Source organism: Sphaeramia orbicularis, chromosome 1 (assembly GCF_902148855.1).
Source record: "Sphaeramia orbicularis chromosome 1, fSphaOr1.1, whole genome shotgun sequence".
NCBI classification, from domain to species: Eukaryota; Metazoa; Chordata; class Actinopteri; order Kurtiformes; family Apogonidae; genus Sphaeramia; species Sphaeramia orbicularis.
The window spans coordinates 52822142-52840919 of record NC_043957.1 but is presented as its reverse complement, the minus strand read 5'-3'; the positions used below and the strand labels follow the sequence as shown (position 1 = coordinate 52840919).

Here is an 18778-nt window from a genome sequence, read left to right as displayed (position 1 = left end):
TGCATTAATAAATAAAGGTGATCGAGACAAAATAGCAATTGCCATGTACACTAGTAATAAAATAAATTGAATATGTACTGCTCAAAAAGGAGTGGGAAGAAGAAAACTTATTAAATCCCACCCCCGTCTCACATTTATACAACATAACACATTACTTTTGCTTCCTTAATGATATAGTAACATCTGTTTAGAGTTCTAATAATGTAAATAACCAATGGTAAACAGATTAGGAAAGCTGATGTATATTACACTTATTAACTAGCTAAATGATAGTCTGCATAACTTATAATACAATATATTTCAACAATAATCACATACCAACATGGCAAACAATGAATATTCTCTTTATATAAGCGCTGGACTATAGTCAATCAATATTTAGGCTATTCTTAGACCAGTTTAACGTCTCTGTTTTCAACACAGGGTGGCTGTTTTGGACAAAGTTACCGACTTCCTGCTGTTTCTTGGAAAGCTCCTCATTGTCGGAATAGTTGGTACGGAGCTGTTTATTTTTAGACAAAGACGTGTTCTCTCTCTGCAAATCGTGCAGACGCTGGTGTAGAAAGTTCAGTCGACACTCATTCTGGCATTCTGGTCTCTGTGCAGGGATCTTCTCTTTCTTCTTCTTCTCTGGGAGGATTAAAGCCGTGGAGGATGCCGCTCCATCGCTCAACTATTACTGGGTGCCGATACTGGTGAGAATTATCTGTCTATTGTCTGTTCCAAGTAAGAACTGAATTTTTGCTTTTGTCACGGCTGTAAGACAGAGTTTAAAAACCACACTCATTAAAAACACTCCAACACAAGGAGGATACAAAATTATTAAAGGCGCTTTTAGCGGCTAGCAAGAAATCTATTACAAGAAGGTGGTTAAACCCAATTCCACCAGCAATAGAAGAATGGTACAAGGTCATCTTGCAAATATTCAAAGCGGAAATATTGACTTTATCAGAATCCAGAGGGATACATTTTATCATATTTAGGACATATGGATCAAGTTTGTATCCTCTAGCCGCCCAGAATTTGTATCACTCCTCTAAAAATGTCCTCTTTTTTATAATCTCCCTGCATTTATTCTTTATTTTATGTTTTTCTGCATAAACGTGTGTAATGTTTAAAGAACCCTGTAACGCTATGATTGTATTTAAGTGAGAAATACCAAAACTGTTAGCATCTAATTCATATGTTTGTTTTTTGGGCTTTTTTTTTTTTTTGCACTTTTGTAAGAAATACAAAAAGGGCTCTAATAGATAACATCTGTACGAATGATAGTGTTGGAGATATTTTATCAGCTTTTTCAATTAAAATAAAATGAAAGAAAACAACAACATCCCAACATATGTATGAAAATGCGATATAAATAGATAAATAAATAAATAAAGATTGGTCGAAAACATGGTACAACAGAAAAAAAAAAAAAAAAGTAAAACATAAAATAGCTAAAAACAGTGCATTATCCTAAAGTTATCCCAAAATATATTTAATTTAGTTGTAATTTAAAAGCCTTCAAATATCTTTTAGGATTGTACAAGGTTTTGTTAAATTTGTTTTATGTTACTTAACTATTATCGTTTTCACAGTCAAAACACATGCCAAATGAAGGAGGATTTTCTACTATGTTTGGGCCAAAGTAGTCCTGAAAGAAAAACTCAGATTCTCCTCTGCCTTTTGGTTTAATTTACAGATATACTGCTGTTTTCCTGGTACTGTCTGTCTAAATTTGAACCACAATCGCAGTACTATCATGTCACTTTTCAGTAGAGCTGTGGATCTGGACAATTTGATTTAACTGTGGAATTCACAGTGATTCTCAGTGAATCACAATGTATAGTTTGTTTAATCCTCTGTATTACTGTGCATGATTTTTTTTCATCATTTACTACTAGCAGACAAGTCATTCTGAACTCATTTTATTTCGAAATGTTAAATAATCGGACTATAACTTGCTAATAGAAACAGGTTCATCTTATCAGTAACAGTGAGTATCTTCGTGACCCATGTCATTACATAAACATCATGAACACAAAACAAATCTCTTGTGATTTGGTTGCGGATGTCTCCACCACAGGAGACTGTTGAAGTGTTGAAGTAAACTCTGCAACCAACATGTCTTTGTTCATCAAACCCTTTGAGTTTTACAGTGGTTCAAGAGCACAAAGGCAGATAAGCTGTGTGATCAAAGTGACACCACTCCTCACACTTTAAACTCCATCGTCACATTATTCAGTAAATGTATCCTGTAGTCTAGTTTAACTCTATTGGTTTTTAATGCCCCTCAGCAGCCAAAGTGTTGACATATGTGACTGTGTCCTTGCAGACGGTTGTTGTGGGATCCTACCTCATCGCCCATGGCTTCTTCAGTGTCTACGCTATGTGTGTCGACACACTCTTCCTCTGCTTCTGTGAGTATCTTTGGAAGATCTCTGCTTTTCTGTCACTTTTAAGTCACTCATATGACTACTGCTTTTATCTCCTTTCTGCCATGTTTCTGACTGATCTTCTCTTTGTCTTGTTTCTCCCACTAATTTCACTTTAATTTTCACACCTTTTCAATTTCATTTTCACCTTATTTTCCATTAACCCAAACAACCACCCTGCATACGGGTGCACGTACACTGAAAAGGTGAGGATCTTGAAAGAAACGATGGCTCTTCTGAAAGGCCTTACTTCATGTCCCCTGAGCTGCATGAGATCCTCTCCAAAACAAAGAGGCTTGAGGAAGAAGACCACGATGGTGTTGACCAGCAGGATGCTGCGAAGCAGGTGGATGAGGTCAAAGTGGAGGAGGAAACCCCTCTTCAGCAGCAACAGGATGGAGAGATCCAACTGAAACAGCAGACGGTGCTGAAGCAGGACAACGAGGAAGAGCAGCCTCTGCAGACCAAAACGGAGGATGAAGAACCAAAGGAGAAGGAGGAGAAGGCGGAGCTGGAGGAACCAAAAGTCAGTCAAACAGAGGCAGAGGGTGAAAAGCAAACAGAGCCCAAGGCAGAAGAAGCAGTAGAGAAGCAAGAGGAAAAGACTGAGGAGGCAGCACCTCCGAAAGAGGAGGCAGAGAAAGAGGAGACAGCCGAAAAGAAGGACGACAAAGAAGAAACGAAGGAAGACCCTCCCCCCTCTGCGCCGCAGGAGTAATGATGTCATGATATTCAAGTGTAAACCTCTTAAAGCATTAAATGCATATACGTACAGAATCAAAAGAACTGTACCTCCAACTTTGTGATATGGACCTGTTAGATGTACGGCAAAAACAACAAGCTCTAATTCAGATCGCCTTGCTATGTTAAGTGATGTGACGTCCGGCTGGAGAAGGCTGTCGCTGGCGTGTGATGAGTGAAGCAGGTTAAAAGCCCAGTGCATCTCTGTAGCTTGGAAAAAAAATGCTCTGTTGTGTTGGTTTTTAGAACAGTGTTGGTTTTTATATTGTAACAGATCTGTAGTACATTGTGAGTGCTCAACCTGTGCCTGATTACTGTCACTAATATTTGTTGTCTTAATCCTGTTAATGAATGCACTACAGACCCACTTAAGTACCATGTTTACAGTCAAAAACAACGCAACTCAATCAGTGGTGAGTCTCTCACTGTTTACAATAATACCAGCTGACGCCAAAATGTTACAGACATATTTGATATAGTGTACAAATACTGGATCTTGTTTTTCCTATGGAACTTATGTACATACAGTAGTGTATGTCTGTTTTCTTGAGTTTTTTGGCTTCAGTCTCGTAGAGATCCATGACGGGATCCTCTGTATTGTATTGTATTGCCACCTACTTGCCTTGGTATTTCAGACTGGCGTAAGTGCTGTGATTGTGACGCAGCTGTTGTGACCTCTTGGACTCTGCAGGCCCCCCACACACACACACACACACACACACACACACACACACACACACACACACACACACACTCCTATTGTTTACTGACCACCACCGCCCCCACCTGCCTTGCTTTGTCCCACCCTTCAGTCTGTCTCTCTTTTTCTGTCTGTCCGTCTGTAAGTGCTGCATGGTGTTGACATGGCCTTCTGAATGCTAACATATTAAGTCTATATACGCTTTTGTACCTTTTTTTCTTCTTTGTCTCATTGTGAAACATGTAAGATGATTTTCCACTGGAACCGCTGACATTCCATATTTACTGGGTGTAGATCTTGATTAAAGGTGATTGTATTTACTCACAGTAGTTCTGTTATGGATACACACATGAGTTTTTAAGGGATTTTTTAAAGATACGTGCTGGTGAGTTTGCATGTTACTAACAAGGTAAGTCATATTTTCCTTTTGCTGAACGTAGACAACGAATTACAGGTAGACAACGCAACTAATACAAGAACAGCAGAACGTTCATAGTAAGTATGGTGGTAGAAAAGTGTCACCCACTCACCTGCTTTTGTCCATGTCACAGTGGAGGACCTGGAGCGCAACGATGGATCAGCAGAGAGGCCGTACTTCATGTCCCAGAGCCTGCTCACCCTCCTAAAGAAGTCCAACGAAGAGGCCAAATCAGTGGATTAGATCAGTGTGTATGTGCAGATGAGTGGATGCGTGAGCGGGTGTATGTGCATATGTTTTCAAGTGAAAATATGAACAAAAGGAAGGGTTAAAAGTGCCATAATGTTCAGGGAAAATACAGGGACTCATTTATGGGATGTTGCCTGTATGATGGTATTAATCTTTGTAAATTGTGACAAAGGCCCGTGTCTGTCGTTTCTCCACACGTCCCCAAAAGGGCGAGTTATTACAGAAGGAAAACAGGAGCTTGAGCTACATTTTATCACTAGATCGGATTAAGTATTCCATTTTTTCCTGTGTTTTTTTTGTTTTTTCTGTTGTACATCTTGGTATTTTTTTTTTGTTATGTTATCATTACTATTGCACATTCTGGGTGGGAGCTTTGAAGGGTCCAATATCTTTTTCGATTATGGCAGATGTAGACTGACATAACTAAGCATATTGCACTGTCTAAAACGAACTTACCAAAGCGAAGATGTTAAGATACAAGTGAATAACGTTGTATAATATCATGTTGCATTTAGAGATTACAAATTACCTAAGTGCTCTAACCCGTTGCTTTTGATTTTTTTGCTCCGCTTGTGTTGTTTATTGATTTTTTTTTTTTTTTTTTACCAAATATGAAAAAGATCCATGATTAACCAGCAGATTTTGATGTCGTCTGTTTAATTTTTTTCATTTTTATTTTTATTTTGTTGTAAACTAATAAACTTCTGTGTGACTTTTCGGTGTTTAACTGGAAACAGACGATGGCTTCCAATAGACTGTTACTCCTCATGATTCTTGGTGGCTCTTATTATCCTGTATGTTTTGTGTTTCATTCCGCTGTCAAGTGCATCGTCAATTGAAAAGTTCTGGTCAAAATATTTGTCGTGATTCTATTTAAGACCGGACCATAATGAGACAAAGGCAGGGGAAAAGGACTCAAAAGGATTAAAACTGTGAAATAAAACACTATCACTTTAAACATCAGGATAAAATACTGGAATACTCAAGTGATTAGCGATAAGAATGAACGTCTTCAGCCTCACAGGTATGATGTGATCGTCACTATGATTTTCTCCACAGTCTCTTTGTAGAAGTTCAGAGAAAAGACCTTTTCCATCCTTGGTGAACTCATTATCTTCATTACATTAGGGCATAGGTTCTCAAACTTTTTACAGTGGAGTACCCCCTGAAATATACTTTTTTTTTTTTTACCCAAGTACCCCCTACTCCCACTTCAGCATTTTTGATTGAAAAAAATTAGGCAAAATTTGTTCCTGTGCCAAACTTTATAAACAAACAACATATATTTAGCTGTAATATATAAAAAAGAACAATATTTTTGAAAGACAATTTTGTGTGCAAAATATAAACTAAGAAGTGCCCCCTTTCATTGAAAAGAAAAATAAATAAACTGGTCATTCCTTAATAAATGAACCTTTCATCAACAAAAAATAATTACTTAGCTACTCAAATAAACTCATTTTAAATAATATAAAATAGAAACGTTCCTAAAATGTTACCAAAGCTTAAACAACATGATTTTTTTAATCAAATAAACTAATAATAAGAATAAGAATAAAAAATTAAACAAGATTGACAATAAAACTATTATATGAATGTATTTATTGTGTTTTGTATTTCAGCATTAATTCTCATTTTTTATTTTGTATTTGGTACATGATGACTTATTTTATGTATTTTTCCCCCAAAATTTCAAGTACCCCCTGGGCTTCTTCCAAGTACTTTGGAAACCCCTGCATTAGGGAAAAGCATGAACCACCTTATATGTTTTTTGCTAAAAGTCCTTCAGGTTTTGTTCAGCGGTCTGGTGTCACTGCTCTGCATCAGACCCTGGTTGGCTACAAGTGTCAGTAGCTTTCCTCTACAGTTCCTCCTTTAAGGGGTCATACTTTACTAAACCCACTTTTATTAGTCTTTGGTTCATTTATTTGTGTATTTGGACCCTAACGGTTCAAAAAGTTTGAATTTGAACCCTCCAGGTGCTGCAAAACTATCTTTATATTCATTTTAGCAAAAATCGAGTGGATTTCTACAACCCGTTTTAATTTCTTCTTAATTTTTTTCGTGTATAACTAGTTACGTCATGACATTTGCACATATAAGGTCAAGACTTCCGACAAACATTTCTCCGAGTACGCCGTAGTTGTTTATCAGCAGCAGCAATTGTAGTAAAAACTGAAAATATGTCTAAACTTCGAGCCGATTACCTAAAATTTTCAGTTGTTGTTCAGTTGTATTAATGAACACAAGTGGCTGAACAGGACAGAAAGCATGAACAACAACCTGGAGGGGGTGTGAAGTGGCTCATTTGCATTTAAAGGGCCAGCGCTCAAAACGACCTTTCAGGTGTCATTACTCAGAAATAGGGTTTAAGATGGACCTGTGGAGTTGAATTAATGAAGAATTCAGACTCAAGCAGAGCATTTACAGTTTATGAGGACCACAGGGAAATGATTTAAAATGCATAATTCCATTTAAAAAAGCAAAATAGCACTCCTTTAAGCATAATGTCCGCTGAAACCTATAGAACCCAGATTCACTACTGTCAACAGGTGCATGGAGGGCTGTGGTAGTCTACACACAACCACAGATTATTCATCTTTCTATCAGCTGAAGGACCATGGTCTCATCTCGTACATCTGATATACCCTTTTTCAGCAAATGAGATTATGATGATATGTTAAGAATGAATTTATTAAGGTTTTTTTTTGTCATGATTCATCGTCACATGATGTGTTTCAGTTTGTTGTTTTGCATTAGTTTACTGTTTTGCATTGAGCTACAGCTGATATTTAAATACGCAGCTGGTATGTGAAATCTCTAGTAATACAAACCTTGATCAGATGTTGGTATTATGTAAACGTTAAGATGAAAATATTTCTTCAACTTGGGTTATGTATTTGTGTTCACTATGTTAATGAAGGAAATTCAAGGTAAATGAGTGTACCTGTCATTCAAAGCAAAACTGGACTGTGTTTTGGAGCAGTCATTTTGTGAAAGTGAAGTGAAAATTGTCATAAGTCATTATAGGCTAAGATTAATAATATTAATCTGTTGATGCAGAAAAAATAATGATGTATGAAAATCAATATAGCTGCTAATCACTGTCCCATCTCCGGCTATGATAATAATAATAATAATAATAAAATAACAACATGTATATTATATATTTTAAATGTTTGTGATTTTGTTCAATTAAAAACTGTTGAAGTCCTATAAACACACAGCCTTTAAACCCAAAAGTATCATTATTTGACATGTACAGTATATTTCATGCTGAAATTAAAAAAAAAAAAAAAAAAAAAAAAGTGGAGGAAAATATTAGCAATCATTATTTTTACAGCAGTTGTTTAGAAGGTGATATTTTTTTGTCCTTAGGACCTTGAATGTGAGTCTTTCCTTGTATCTGACACTGAAAATAAATAAATAAATGATCGGCACATCAACATCAGTGTTGCTGCCAATAACACTCATTACAGCTCAGGGCCATCACAGGGCCTAATAATAATAATAATAATCATCATCATCAGATATCCCTTGAAATGTGTTTTATGGTAATTATTTTAGTTTTTTCAACAACACAGTGAAACTATGTAAACATACTGGTGTTTTACGGCTTATAACCCCAAAATCATGTGAATTTATGGTGTTTGTTGGTTAGCATTTATCAGCTAAAAGTAGAAATCTGTTTAAATAATAATAAATAATAATATTAATAAGAAATTACTAAATATACTATTGACAGCAAGTTTGAAAAAAAAAAAAAAGCATTAAAAGGAAATGGTAAAATGTAGAACCACCATCGATGAATGGTTGGACATTGTATTATGAGATTTACATCATGGAAAACTTGTCCTTTTCAGTCAGAAAAAAAAAAAGATTTTTTTTTTTTTTTCCAAGATTTGAACTAAATGGAGTATAAAACCAGTACGATCTAATTTCATTTGAGTGTATCTATCTTTTTTTTTTGACCTGGATGTATTTTTAGTTCTCATTTATTTATTCATTTTCCGTTTGAGGTATCACCTGAGCAGTAAAGAACCCCATTGTTTTGTTACACAAATATTTACATGTAAAAATACTGGAGAAGCATCTTGTAAATGCTTTTGCAGAAATTGATGTGAGTGTATTTATAATGGTTTTTCAAATAAAAAGAGAAATAAAAAAAAGTTAAATTCAGACAAAAAAAACACACAAATCAGAGAACCATAATAACCTATGAACCACATACGTTGTTTTACCTGTGTGTATTTTAATGACCAATGCAAAGGACATCATGTCAGTGTCTCTGAACTACAGACACAGAGGTGACAGTGACAAAACAAAACTACGGTGGATCGGTGGGGTCAGTTGGAGCTTGGCACATACAGTAATGGATGATCCAACAGAAAAACAGACATCTTACAACAACATACACGCACATTATTTCTCTACAGTCTCCTAAAACACACATTTACACATTTTGCATTTAACACTGAATTGTTGCGTCTGGTATTCCTTCCAAATGACAACATGTTTCTCTCAAATATACAGGAGGGGAAGTGAGTTTCCAGATATGGTCGCACACAAATGAGGAGTGATTTTTTTTTTCTGTTTGGGTTTTTTGTTTTGTTTTGTTTTTTTTACATGTGATGTATCTCTGAGAGCAGCTATAAAATGACACAAACACACATGCACTGTAGACACGTTATCTCACACACAGACTATATTTCCCATGTTTTTTGTGTTTTAAACAATAAAACCATTCAATATATTCAAATAAATGAATAATATGCTGCCAAAAAACCTCAAAGACACCTATTCAAGAGCACAGGAGCGACCTCCAGTAGTGTACATTTTGGTTCTAAGGCAATGTTGTAGTTCCACAGGACTAGTGCTGTTGATACAGTGCACTGTTTGCACATCTCCATCCGTAGTGATCTGTCATTCAGTGTATTTTTAGCACCATGGGAATCTCTCCTTCAGTCACATCTTTGTCACTCTGAGAGACAGCTGTGAAAAAAATATTCCCTTCCAATATCCACTGAGGAAAGAAAAAAAACATGATAATCAGTGTGAAAAAGAAACAGGACGTCCAACTCAAACAGCATGGACACACACAAGGCTTTGACAGCAACATCACAGGTCATTAAGAAAGTCTTTTTGTTCATTTTTTTTCCCCCATTTCCCGATCTGCAGAAGCTTTAAGCAAAAAGGGCAAAGGAAGGAGTTCAGCCTTTTCGTTTGTACTTTTCTCTGTACACACACACACACACACACACACAAGCACACGCACAAACATACACACAGTAAACGCAAACATTTTACAATGAGATGTGAAATAATAAAATCAAATTTGCCGTTCTAAGCTGGGCTGAGACCAGTTCCCAGGCATCAAAGGCAATTCAAATGTTTCTTTCCTTTCAGTTCGTGTGGGTAAAAGCAGCCGTCTTAACACAGTAAGTCAAACAAGGATCAGTGAGTCAGGAAAATCCTCACTGGACGCATTTTCAGCTTTAGTTTTTTCAGCATCCATAGTTCGTAATTCTGGATAAGAGTGTTTGTTTGTACTCTGAAGTTTGCATTTTTGTAACTGCGAGAGTCGTAGTAAACCGTTTTGAATCTTCCGCCACCCTCTTTCCTCGGTGAGGGCGGCGTGACGTGCAGAAAATGAAACGCCTCCACGTGAAAACAACGCACTCCAAACAGAAGCTCCTCATGCGTTTCCCCCCCGTGTTGAGTTTGGGATTGTTGATAGCTCATCGTTTGTCCGGTTCCGTCTTGCAGAACGATGACAGCCAGACAAATGTTCATGTTAAGAGTTGTCTTCCTCTGGCCGGTGGACCTCGTACGTCTGTAGGGTCCGTGAAAAAGGGGGGAGGGCTGTTATTTTCTCGTTGCCATGGTGAAGGTCAGGGTAACACAGGGGCTGCACAGAAGTCAGAGGTCATGAGGCTACCTGTGAGGTCATTTCCTCGTGTGAAGGCTCTCCTGGAACTTGGTGCTCGTGTAGCGGATGTGGAAGCCTTTCTTGCTGATTGTGTCGTCGCTATGGAATCGGATCAGCATGGCATCACCTGGCGAGTATATTCCCTCTCTGGGCTAAAGAAGAGAAGGTAGAAAGACATGAGAGAAGATATTGTTTCCAAACCTGCAGCTGTATTTTATTGGAATAATATTCACAATGACATAGAGTGGAAAAAGACTTGGATTCTGTCAAAGAAGTTTATTATTACCAATAAGGTACGAGAAGTTACTTTTAAATTGATCCACAGATGTTATCCGGCAAAGACCTATCTTGTAAAATATAAGAAAAATATTGATACTCTTTGTTCTTTTTGTAGCAACACAGAGCAAACAATATGTCATTTATTTAGGGATTGGACCTACTCACATGTATTTTGGATTGATTTGAATAATTTCATCAACACCAAAATTGACGCTTCATGTAAATTGAACTTTCAACATGTTTTATTCGGCCTTTCACAAATTGATAAAATAAATCCAGAAAAAAGATATATTATCAACCTTTGAATAATTTTGCAAATTTCACATTCATTGCACTGAATTTGCACACCAGTATCCAAACATTATTGTTTTTAAAGCGCTTTTTTCCAATTATTTAGACAATTTAAAGAGCATTATAAACTCTAAAGCAAATAAAATTTTTAAAAAACAAAAAACAGTCAAGTATATAATCTTATTTAATTTGTATAATTTCTATTTTATACCTCAAGCTTTTTAATTTTTTTTTAAATTAATTTTTATTTTATTTATTTTTACTTACATTGGTTTCTATATATTTGAAATGTAAAATACATTGTGAAATGTGAGGGTTTTTTATCCTACTTTGACCAGTTTGTTCAATTGTTCTTAGTCCAATAAAAAAAAAAAAAAAAAGAAAAGAAAAGAAAGATATGAGAGACCATTTATTAACTTGAATTTTATTTACCAGTTACTTTGTTTTTTGCTTTTTAAACTTTTCAGTGTGTTAAGATCGTATCAAATTTTTTCATACGGTCTTGGATATTTGATGCTTATTCAGCTCTTTGGCCAGCAATGTGTGTTTGATAAATAAACCCACTTTGCCATTTCCTCCACATTCACCGCACAGTTCAGGGCCATGAAGTACATACAGTAACACACATTTTCATCCATTCATTTTTGTGCATATTAAAGACAAAGTAAGTGAGTCTAAGCCAATACACTTTTTGTCAAAGTAAATATTTTGTCATAGTTTTATACTCCTTGATGCATTTTGCACCCTCTGCTTACCTTCATGGCAAAAATGTACACCAGTGGAATCCAGTAAAAATGTCCAGTATCACTAGTTTTCTTCTGTTGACATTAGAGAACGTATGGTTATAAAGTGTGATGGCAGTGAGATTAATAAATCTGGTTATATGGAATGGAAGTCAATGCGGTATGTCTTGTCCATGAGGGTAACTAGAGGGACTATCTGACACTACAGAAAAAATACTAATGCGATCAAATTAATTTTGTTGCTAATTTTTGACATATCCAAGGCTGTAATCACAACCAATGGTCCATCCCCTTATTATTTATTATATGTAAAATGCTCCATTTTGTGTGGTGTTTTTTGTAATAAACCATTTAGAATTCAAATAATTAAACTGGCATTTAAAGGGTTAAAATCCTGAAATTACTGAATGTTCGGAACTTTTGAGCATGGCCTAAGTTGTTTAAGAGATCTGTGGATAAAAAGGCAAAAAAAAAATATATTGATGTATGATGATTTTATAGCAGTTTTTTGTGCATGTACAGGGTGGGGAAGCAAAATTTACATTGAACATTTAGTTGTTTTTTCTCAGCAGGCACTTCGTCGATTGTTTTGAAACCAAACATATATTGATGTCATAATCATACCTAACACTATTATCCATACCTTTTCAGAAACTTTTGCCCATATGAGTAATCAGGAAAGCAAACGTCAAAGAGTGTGTGATTTGCTGAATGCACTCGTCACACCAAAGGAGATTTCAAAAATAGTTGGAGTGTCCATAAAGACTGTTTATAATGGAAAGAAGAGAATGACTATGAGCAAAACTATTACAAGAAAGTCTGGAAGATATTATTAAAGAAGAATGGGAGAAGTTGTCACCCGAATGTTTGAGGAACACTTGCGCAAGTTTCAGGAAGCGTGTGAAGGCAGTTATGGAGAAAGAAGGAGGACACAGAATAAAAAACATTTTCTATTATGTCAATTTTCTTGTGGCAAATAAATTCTCATGACTTTCCATAAACTAATTGGTCATACACTGTCTTTCAATCCCTGCCTCAAAATATTGTAAATTTTGCTTCCCCACCCTGTATATATTTGGTACGAAGGTAATCAGGGGGCAGTAAATTTGACGGTGGCATAGAATTTTAAAAAATGGAAGCCTTACCCCCGAACCACAGAAACGGCCCAGTCTGTGAGCATTGGCGTCGTATCCGTTGTACAGTTCGATGTAGTCGTAGCCGCAGTCAGCCTCCTCCTCTACCTCAAATGTGATGAAGCTCAGCTCGATGCCGTAGCCCTGATCAGCCGTTAGCAGCCACTCGCAGTCGGTGTGACCTGGGTAGTTGTTGTCACCAAACTGAGCATGAGAATAAAGGTTCTTCTGACGGGCTTCTGCTTTTAGACGGCCTCCACACTCTGTAACGACAGCAGCCAGGCCAGTCAGTTATATTAAATGTATGAAATCAAACATTGTGGCAGATTTAAATGAGTCATTTTTTGACGGAATTATGCATTTTAAAACAAAATATGCTTTTATTTTTCACTAAAACACACAGTTTTAAGCATTTATTATTTATAATAATGAAGATTAATGGCCAGATATTGAAAGTTAAAGGAGTTTTAAATAGAATTATGCATTTTAAAACATTTCCCTGTGGTCTACATTAACTGTAAATGCTATGCTTAGGTCTGAATTATTCATTAATTCAACTCCACAGGTCCATCTTCAACCCTATTTCTGAGTAATGACACCAGAAAGGTTGTTTTGAGCACTGGCCCTTTAAATGCATATGAGCCACTTCATGCCCCACCCCCTCCAGGTTGTTGGTTGTGCTGCTTTGTCCAGTTCAACCAACAACTGAACATTTTAGGTAATCAGCTCAAAGTTTGAACATATTTTCAGTATGGACTACAACCGCTGCTGCTGATAAACAATTATGTTGTACTCAGACAAATGTTTGTCAGAAATCTGGACCTTATATATGCAAATGTCGTGACGTAACTAGTTGTAGACGTAACAAATTAAGCAGGAATTGAAATGGATTGTAGAAATCCACTCCATTTTTGCCGGAATGAATATAAAGACAGCTTTGCAGCATCTGGAGGGTTCAAATTCAAACTTTATGAACTATTAGGGTCCAAATACACAAATAAATGAGCCAAAGACTAATAAAAGTAGGTTTAGCAAAATATGACCCCTTTAAAACTCAAATGTGGTCTCAAGTATTTCCTCAAATGTTCTGATAGATCCTTTCATCTCTTAAATCAGTATCAGATTTTTTATGTAGGATAAGGTTCACAGGTTGGCTGGTTTAGCAAAATATGACCCCTTTAATGAGGTGTAGAAGTCAGGTCTTTTACTAATGACATTTATCATGCATGTACTGCTAAGAACCACTAGAGGGAGATATTTTGCTTAATAAGTTCAAGTGGTAAAACTGCTGACTGTGGGTGATGCTTCAAGCAGACAACAAAAAATTCCCAAATATTCTTGTGTCCCTGTAAAACACACCACAACAAAAACACTTGCACAGACACACACCTGTGGAGTGTGCAGCTTGAAAGCCCTTTCTTTGTACAGAGGCATCAGAGATGAAGCGAAGGTACATCTTGTTACCAGTGGAAACCAGAGGCTCTGGGATTTTACTGCCACACAGTCGACCCAAGATGGCCGCCGTGTCACTGTCCCCGTCAAAGGCTTCCAGGTGGTCGTATGCACACTCCTGATGCTGCTCGATCTCGAACTCAGCAAAAGTCTGAAAAAGTGGAGGAAAAAGACAGATGAGTGAGCTGAAAAATGACTTACATTCACTCATATCCTGCTCTGAGGTATTTGTGCTTTACATGACTGTATTTTTACACAGCTGCATTTACCCGACAACTTTAGTTTGTAACTGATCGTGATCATTTTAACAACCGACATGTGGTAACGACTTGCAGTGATGGAGCCTCAAATCAGTCCTTCTCTAAAAGTACTATTTCCATTTTGTACAACTTCACCTGTCTCCCTCTCTACATCTCAGACACAAATATTGTAGTTTTTATTATTTTTTTTTTTATTTTTATTTAGTTACAGGACAGTGTGAATTGGCATTAGTTGCAAAGAACAAGATGCATGCACCAGATTTAGCAGAGAAGTTCATTTCCGTCTGTTGTCCTGGACAAAACGACTAACATAATAAAACATCACATGGATTACAAAGTACTAATATAGTGGAAGAAATCCATTAGACAATGACAGATATAGGAAAGTATGCTCAGGCTGAACGGTTACAGCCAAATACATAAAGGGGCTAACATTCTAAAAGTACAATAACATTTCCTAGAATAACAACAACATATGAAAGAAAGATGAAGCAAGAAGAAGAGAGAGGAAAAAAAGAATAAATACAAAAATAAATAAATACTCTATTTACTCAACTACATTGTTTTGACAGCTATTAAAATTTTCCATCCCTTTCTACAACAACAAAAAACCACTTGAAATCTAGGTTTATGGGTTGAGTTTAATGGAATACATTTATGTTTTTTCCATCTTTAGGAGATGGTATCAGTGAATTTCTTACCATTGATGGTATGTAATTATTATAATGTAAGTTGACGGTTAACTACTACCTGTGGTAACATCACCAGGAATGTACTTAGTTTCTATTTTTCACACACATTTTGGCTATATAATGTAAATACTGTTGAATGACTTCATTCTAATTTAGTATAGGCCTATTTTTGTTCATTGTTCAGGCTTGAAGTCTAAGGACAGGAGTGAGTATTTAAAATGTTATTATGTTAAGTTATATAATGATGAGAATGGGGGTGGGATTAAAAAATTTTTTCTTCTTCCCACTCCTTTTTGAGTGTAGATGAATGATTTTGGAATTTTGAATTTGCATGTATTCTGTAAATGCTTGAAATAAACAAATAAAATGAAATGAATGAACATGAGGTAGATCGGTGTGCAGTAGTATTGTCCAGCAGCATGGATACTCAGTAGGCATCCACCCTCTTCAATCACTGGTGTTGCATTAGATATTTTTCAGTGTTGTCGAGACCAAACTTAAGCCTCACTCCTTACTGAGTAAAATAAACTGTTTGAAAACCTTCTTGGATTTGCAGTAAAATGTATCGTCACAAAGCTGAAAACATTTATCTGAGCTTTTAACTTTTTTCAGATGTGGTTCTCCCAGGTCAGTAACACCATAAACATAGGAAGATCTCATAGAATACGATGCATTACTTCATATGAAACAGCACTATAGTATATAAAGTAGTTAAAATGAACCCACACATGAATGCAGCAGTAAAATGAATCCATAAACGTCAGAACAGTAAAATGACTATAGTTTGAATGCAGAACATATATGTGTTATATACAGGGTTTGTATCACTTATATGCACCATTAGATGTTACTCACTCTAAACATCGACTATATTTGCATTATATATTTTAATCCTTTTAAGAAAATGTCTTTTTTGACCATTTTTTTTGCACCTTTGTTTTCAGGAAGAACTTAAAGGGGTCAAATTTTGCTAAACCCACTTTTATTTAGTCTTTGGTACATTTATTTGTATATTTGGACCCTAATAGTTCAACAAGTTTGAATTTGAACCCTCCAGGTGCTGCAAAGCTATTTTTATATTCAATGTGGCAAAAATCGAGTGGATTTCTACAACCTGTTTCAATTCCTGCTAAATTTGTTACATTTTACAACTAGTTACATCATGACATTTGCACATATAAGGACAACACTTCCAAAGAACATTTCTCCGAGTACGCCATAATTGTTTATCAGGAGCAATAGTTGAAATAAAAATTGAAAAACTGTCCAAACAAGTGGTTGAATGGGACAGAGCAGCACAGTCAACAACCTGGAGGGGTGGGGTCATATGCATTTAAAGGGCCAGCGCTCAGAACCACCTTTCTGGTGTCATTAGCCAGAAACAGAGTTGAAGATGGACCTGTGGAGTTGAATTAATGAAGAATTCAGACCCAAGCATAGCATTTACAGGGAAATGTTTGAAAATGCATAATTCCATTTTAAACAAGAAAAAGCACTCAGAGAGCGCAGACCTCCGCCAAGACAGATCTACCCCCCCACCACCACCACCCCCAAAATTTAATCATTTCTTCCTTGTGCCAGTATCAACATTTCCTGAAAATTTCATGAAAATCCATCCATAACTTTTTGAGTTATCTTGCTAACAAACAAACAAACAAACAAACAAACATGCACGCACACACACAAAGTAAAGCGATCATAATACCTCCTGGCGGAGGTAAAAATAGGACCAATGACCCTGTTGCTTACTGGCCAAATTAAAAGCTTTGGGAAATGTATCCAGATGCCATTTATTCTCCCCCAGTTCTGTGTATTTATTCTATTACAGAAATAGGCCATGTTTTGGTCATATTCCAATCAGATCTGTAAAAAATTCAAATTCCAACTTGATATCATTGATACTGATTTATTGGATCAATCCACTTCCTATCTCTTATAATGGGAAAAATTTTCAAAGTTGCACCAAATCCAGAATCAGATCCGGATCGAAATAATTTCAATACCTTGTGTTGACATGATCATACAGAAGCTGTATACCAAGTTTGAAGTCAATCAGAACTGGAGTTTGGGAGAAAAAGACGATTGAAATTTTTTCCCCATAACAGCCCATGTTAAATTTTCCACAAGTTCCTGGATCCAGAAGAAGATCCTGATCAGCATGTGGACATTATGTTTTGGTCATCTCCCCATCAGGGCTGGACTGTAGAAATTTACACTGGATATCATTTATATTTACTGAGTTATTGCATCGATCCACTTCCTCTCTCTTATAATGGGGAAATTTTTCAAAGTCGCACCAAATCCAGAATCCAGAATCAGGCCTGTTGGCCGGTAAGCTAAAAACCAAAATTTCACTCCTTTAACTTTCAATATCTGGTCATTAATCATCATTATTATCAATAATAAATACTTAAAACTGTGTGTTTTAGTGAAAAAGAAAAGCATAGTTAGCCTATTTATTATCAGAAACAACTGTACATGTCCAAAATGAAACTTTTTGAGATTGCAGAAATAAACTTTCAACTATTTTACATCTGCTCAAACATGCTTTTTGGTCTTGAACATTAAATATCCATATTATGGCCTAATATTTTTTTTCATTTCCAGGTGTTTTTTTGCCTCTGTGGAAGTCTCTAAAACATTGCCTTTCTACTTGTAATAGAGTCCCACATTGGTGCTGTGAAGTGTTATGTAGTGTCGGAAAGCTCAGGATCTCAGCTTTCCAATGCCATTTGAATTTTGTGGGTAGCACAAACAAATCTGGAGTTACAGTAATTTTAAATGCTGTAAAGTGCAAAATGCAGCGCCGGAGAGACCGCCGTTGTTAAAGGGTTAAATACTTCAGAGGACAACCCTTGCCTTTCAGCCTTTGCCTACACACTGTTCTCCCACTGATGTGCATGTACACACTGTCACGATTCATAATTTAATCAAGCTGCTGTGTTTCTGAACCAGACACGAGCAGACATTGGACTGAGTCATAGCACCGTACAGGCCTCTCACCCACACACACCTCTTTGATTGTCTCCTGAGCGACGCTAAGTCACGGCACCACAACAACCAAACCGCGCTGATTTATTCCGAGCAGGCGGAAGGAGAGAAGGTTAGATAATACGAGGATGTCATGACTGAGAGGGGAAGCGTTTGATTCAGAAGAGGTGATGGTTTCCAGATGTTTCTGTCTGTAGTTTGGGTGAGACACCGGTTTGTGGATTTGTTTACTATTCCGAAGAGGATTTCAAGAGTGTGTCTGTGTGTGTGTTAGTGCATGAGTTTGTGACACAGACAGAGTGGAGAAGCAATAACAGAATGACCTTCATGTTTCTGTTCAGATTTCTGGTATTACATTTATCCTGTGATGTCATTAGTGTGGATGTAGAACGCACCCCTGCTAATCTCAACACAACCCCACACACAAAATATCCATCACTTGTGAGGACATTGCATAGACCTGTATTCATTTTCTGGAGAATT

At 36.5% G+C, this 18778-nt stretch overlaps 2 protein-coding genes across 6 annotated transcripts in view; one reads left to right on the top strand and one right to left on the bottom strand.

Annotated features, from left to right (window-relative positions):
• The window catches only part of LOC115426942 (choline transporter-like protein 2), a 36648-nt gene extending 31385 nt beyond the window's left edge, over positions 1 to 5263 (top strand). Inside the window, exons 19-22 of one of the 3 annotated variants that reach the window (XM_030145247.1) lie at positions 424 to 494; positions 607 to 695; positions 2318 to 2402; positions 4410 to 5263. In XM_030145247.1, the coding sequence (XP_030001107.1) occupies positions 424 to 494; positions 607 to 695; positions 2318 to 2402; positions 4410 to 4519 (355 nt within the window). In that variant the 3' untranslated portion in view covers positions 4520 to 5263. Of the gene's footprint in view, positions 1 to 423; positions 495 to 606; positions 696 to 2317; positions 2403 to 2623; positions 4179 to 4409 lie in introns of those variants that run through there. The other 2 variants (XM_030145228.1, XM_030145237.1) reach the window with 2 other exon arrangements.
• Positions 5264 to 8757: 3494 nt separating this feature from the next.
• The window catches only part of tll1 (tolloid-like 1), a 75707-nt gene continuing 65686 nt past the window's right edge, over positions 8758 to 18778 (bottom strand). For all 3 annotated transcript variants that reach the window (XM_030141399.1, XM_030141408.1, XM_030141424.1), the window contains 3 exons: positions 14290 to 14503; positions 12913 to 13163; positions 8758 to 10606 (listed from right to left, as the gene is read on the bottom strand). In XM_030141399.1, coding sequence (XP_029997259.1) covers positions 10472 to 10606; positions 12913 to 13163; positions 14290 to 14503 — 600 coding nt within the window. In that variant the 3' untranslated portion in view covers positions 8758 to 10471. The remainder of the gene's footprint in view (positions 10607 to 12912; positions 13164 to 14289; positions 14504 to 18778) is intronic.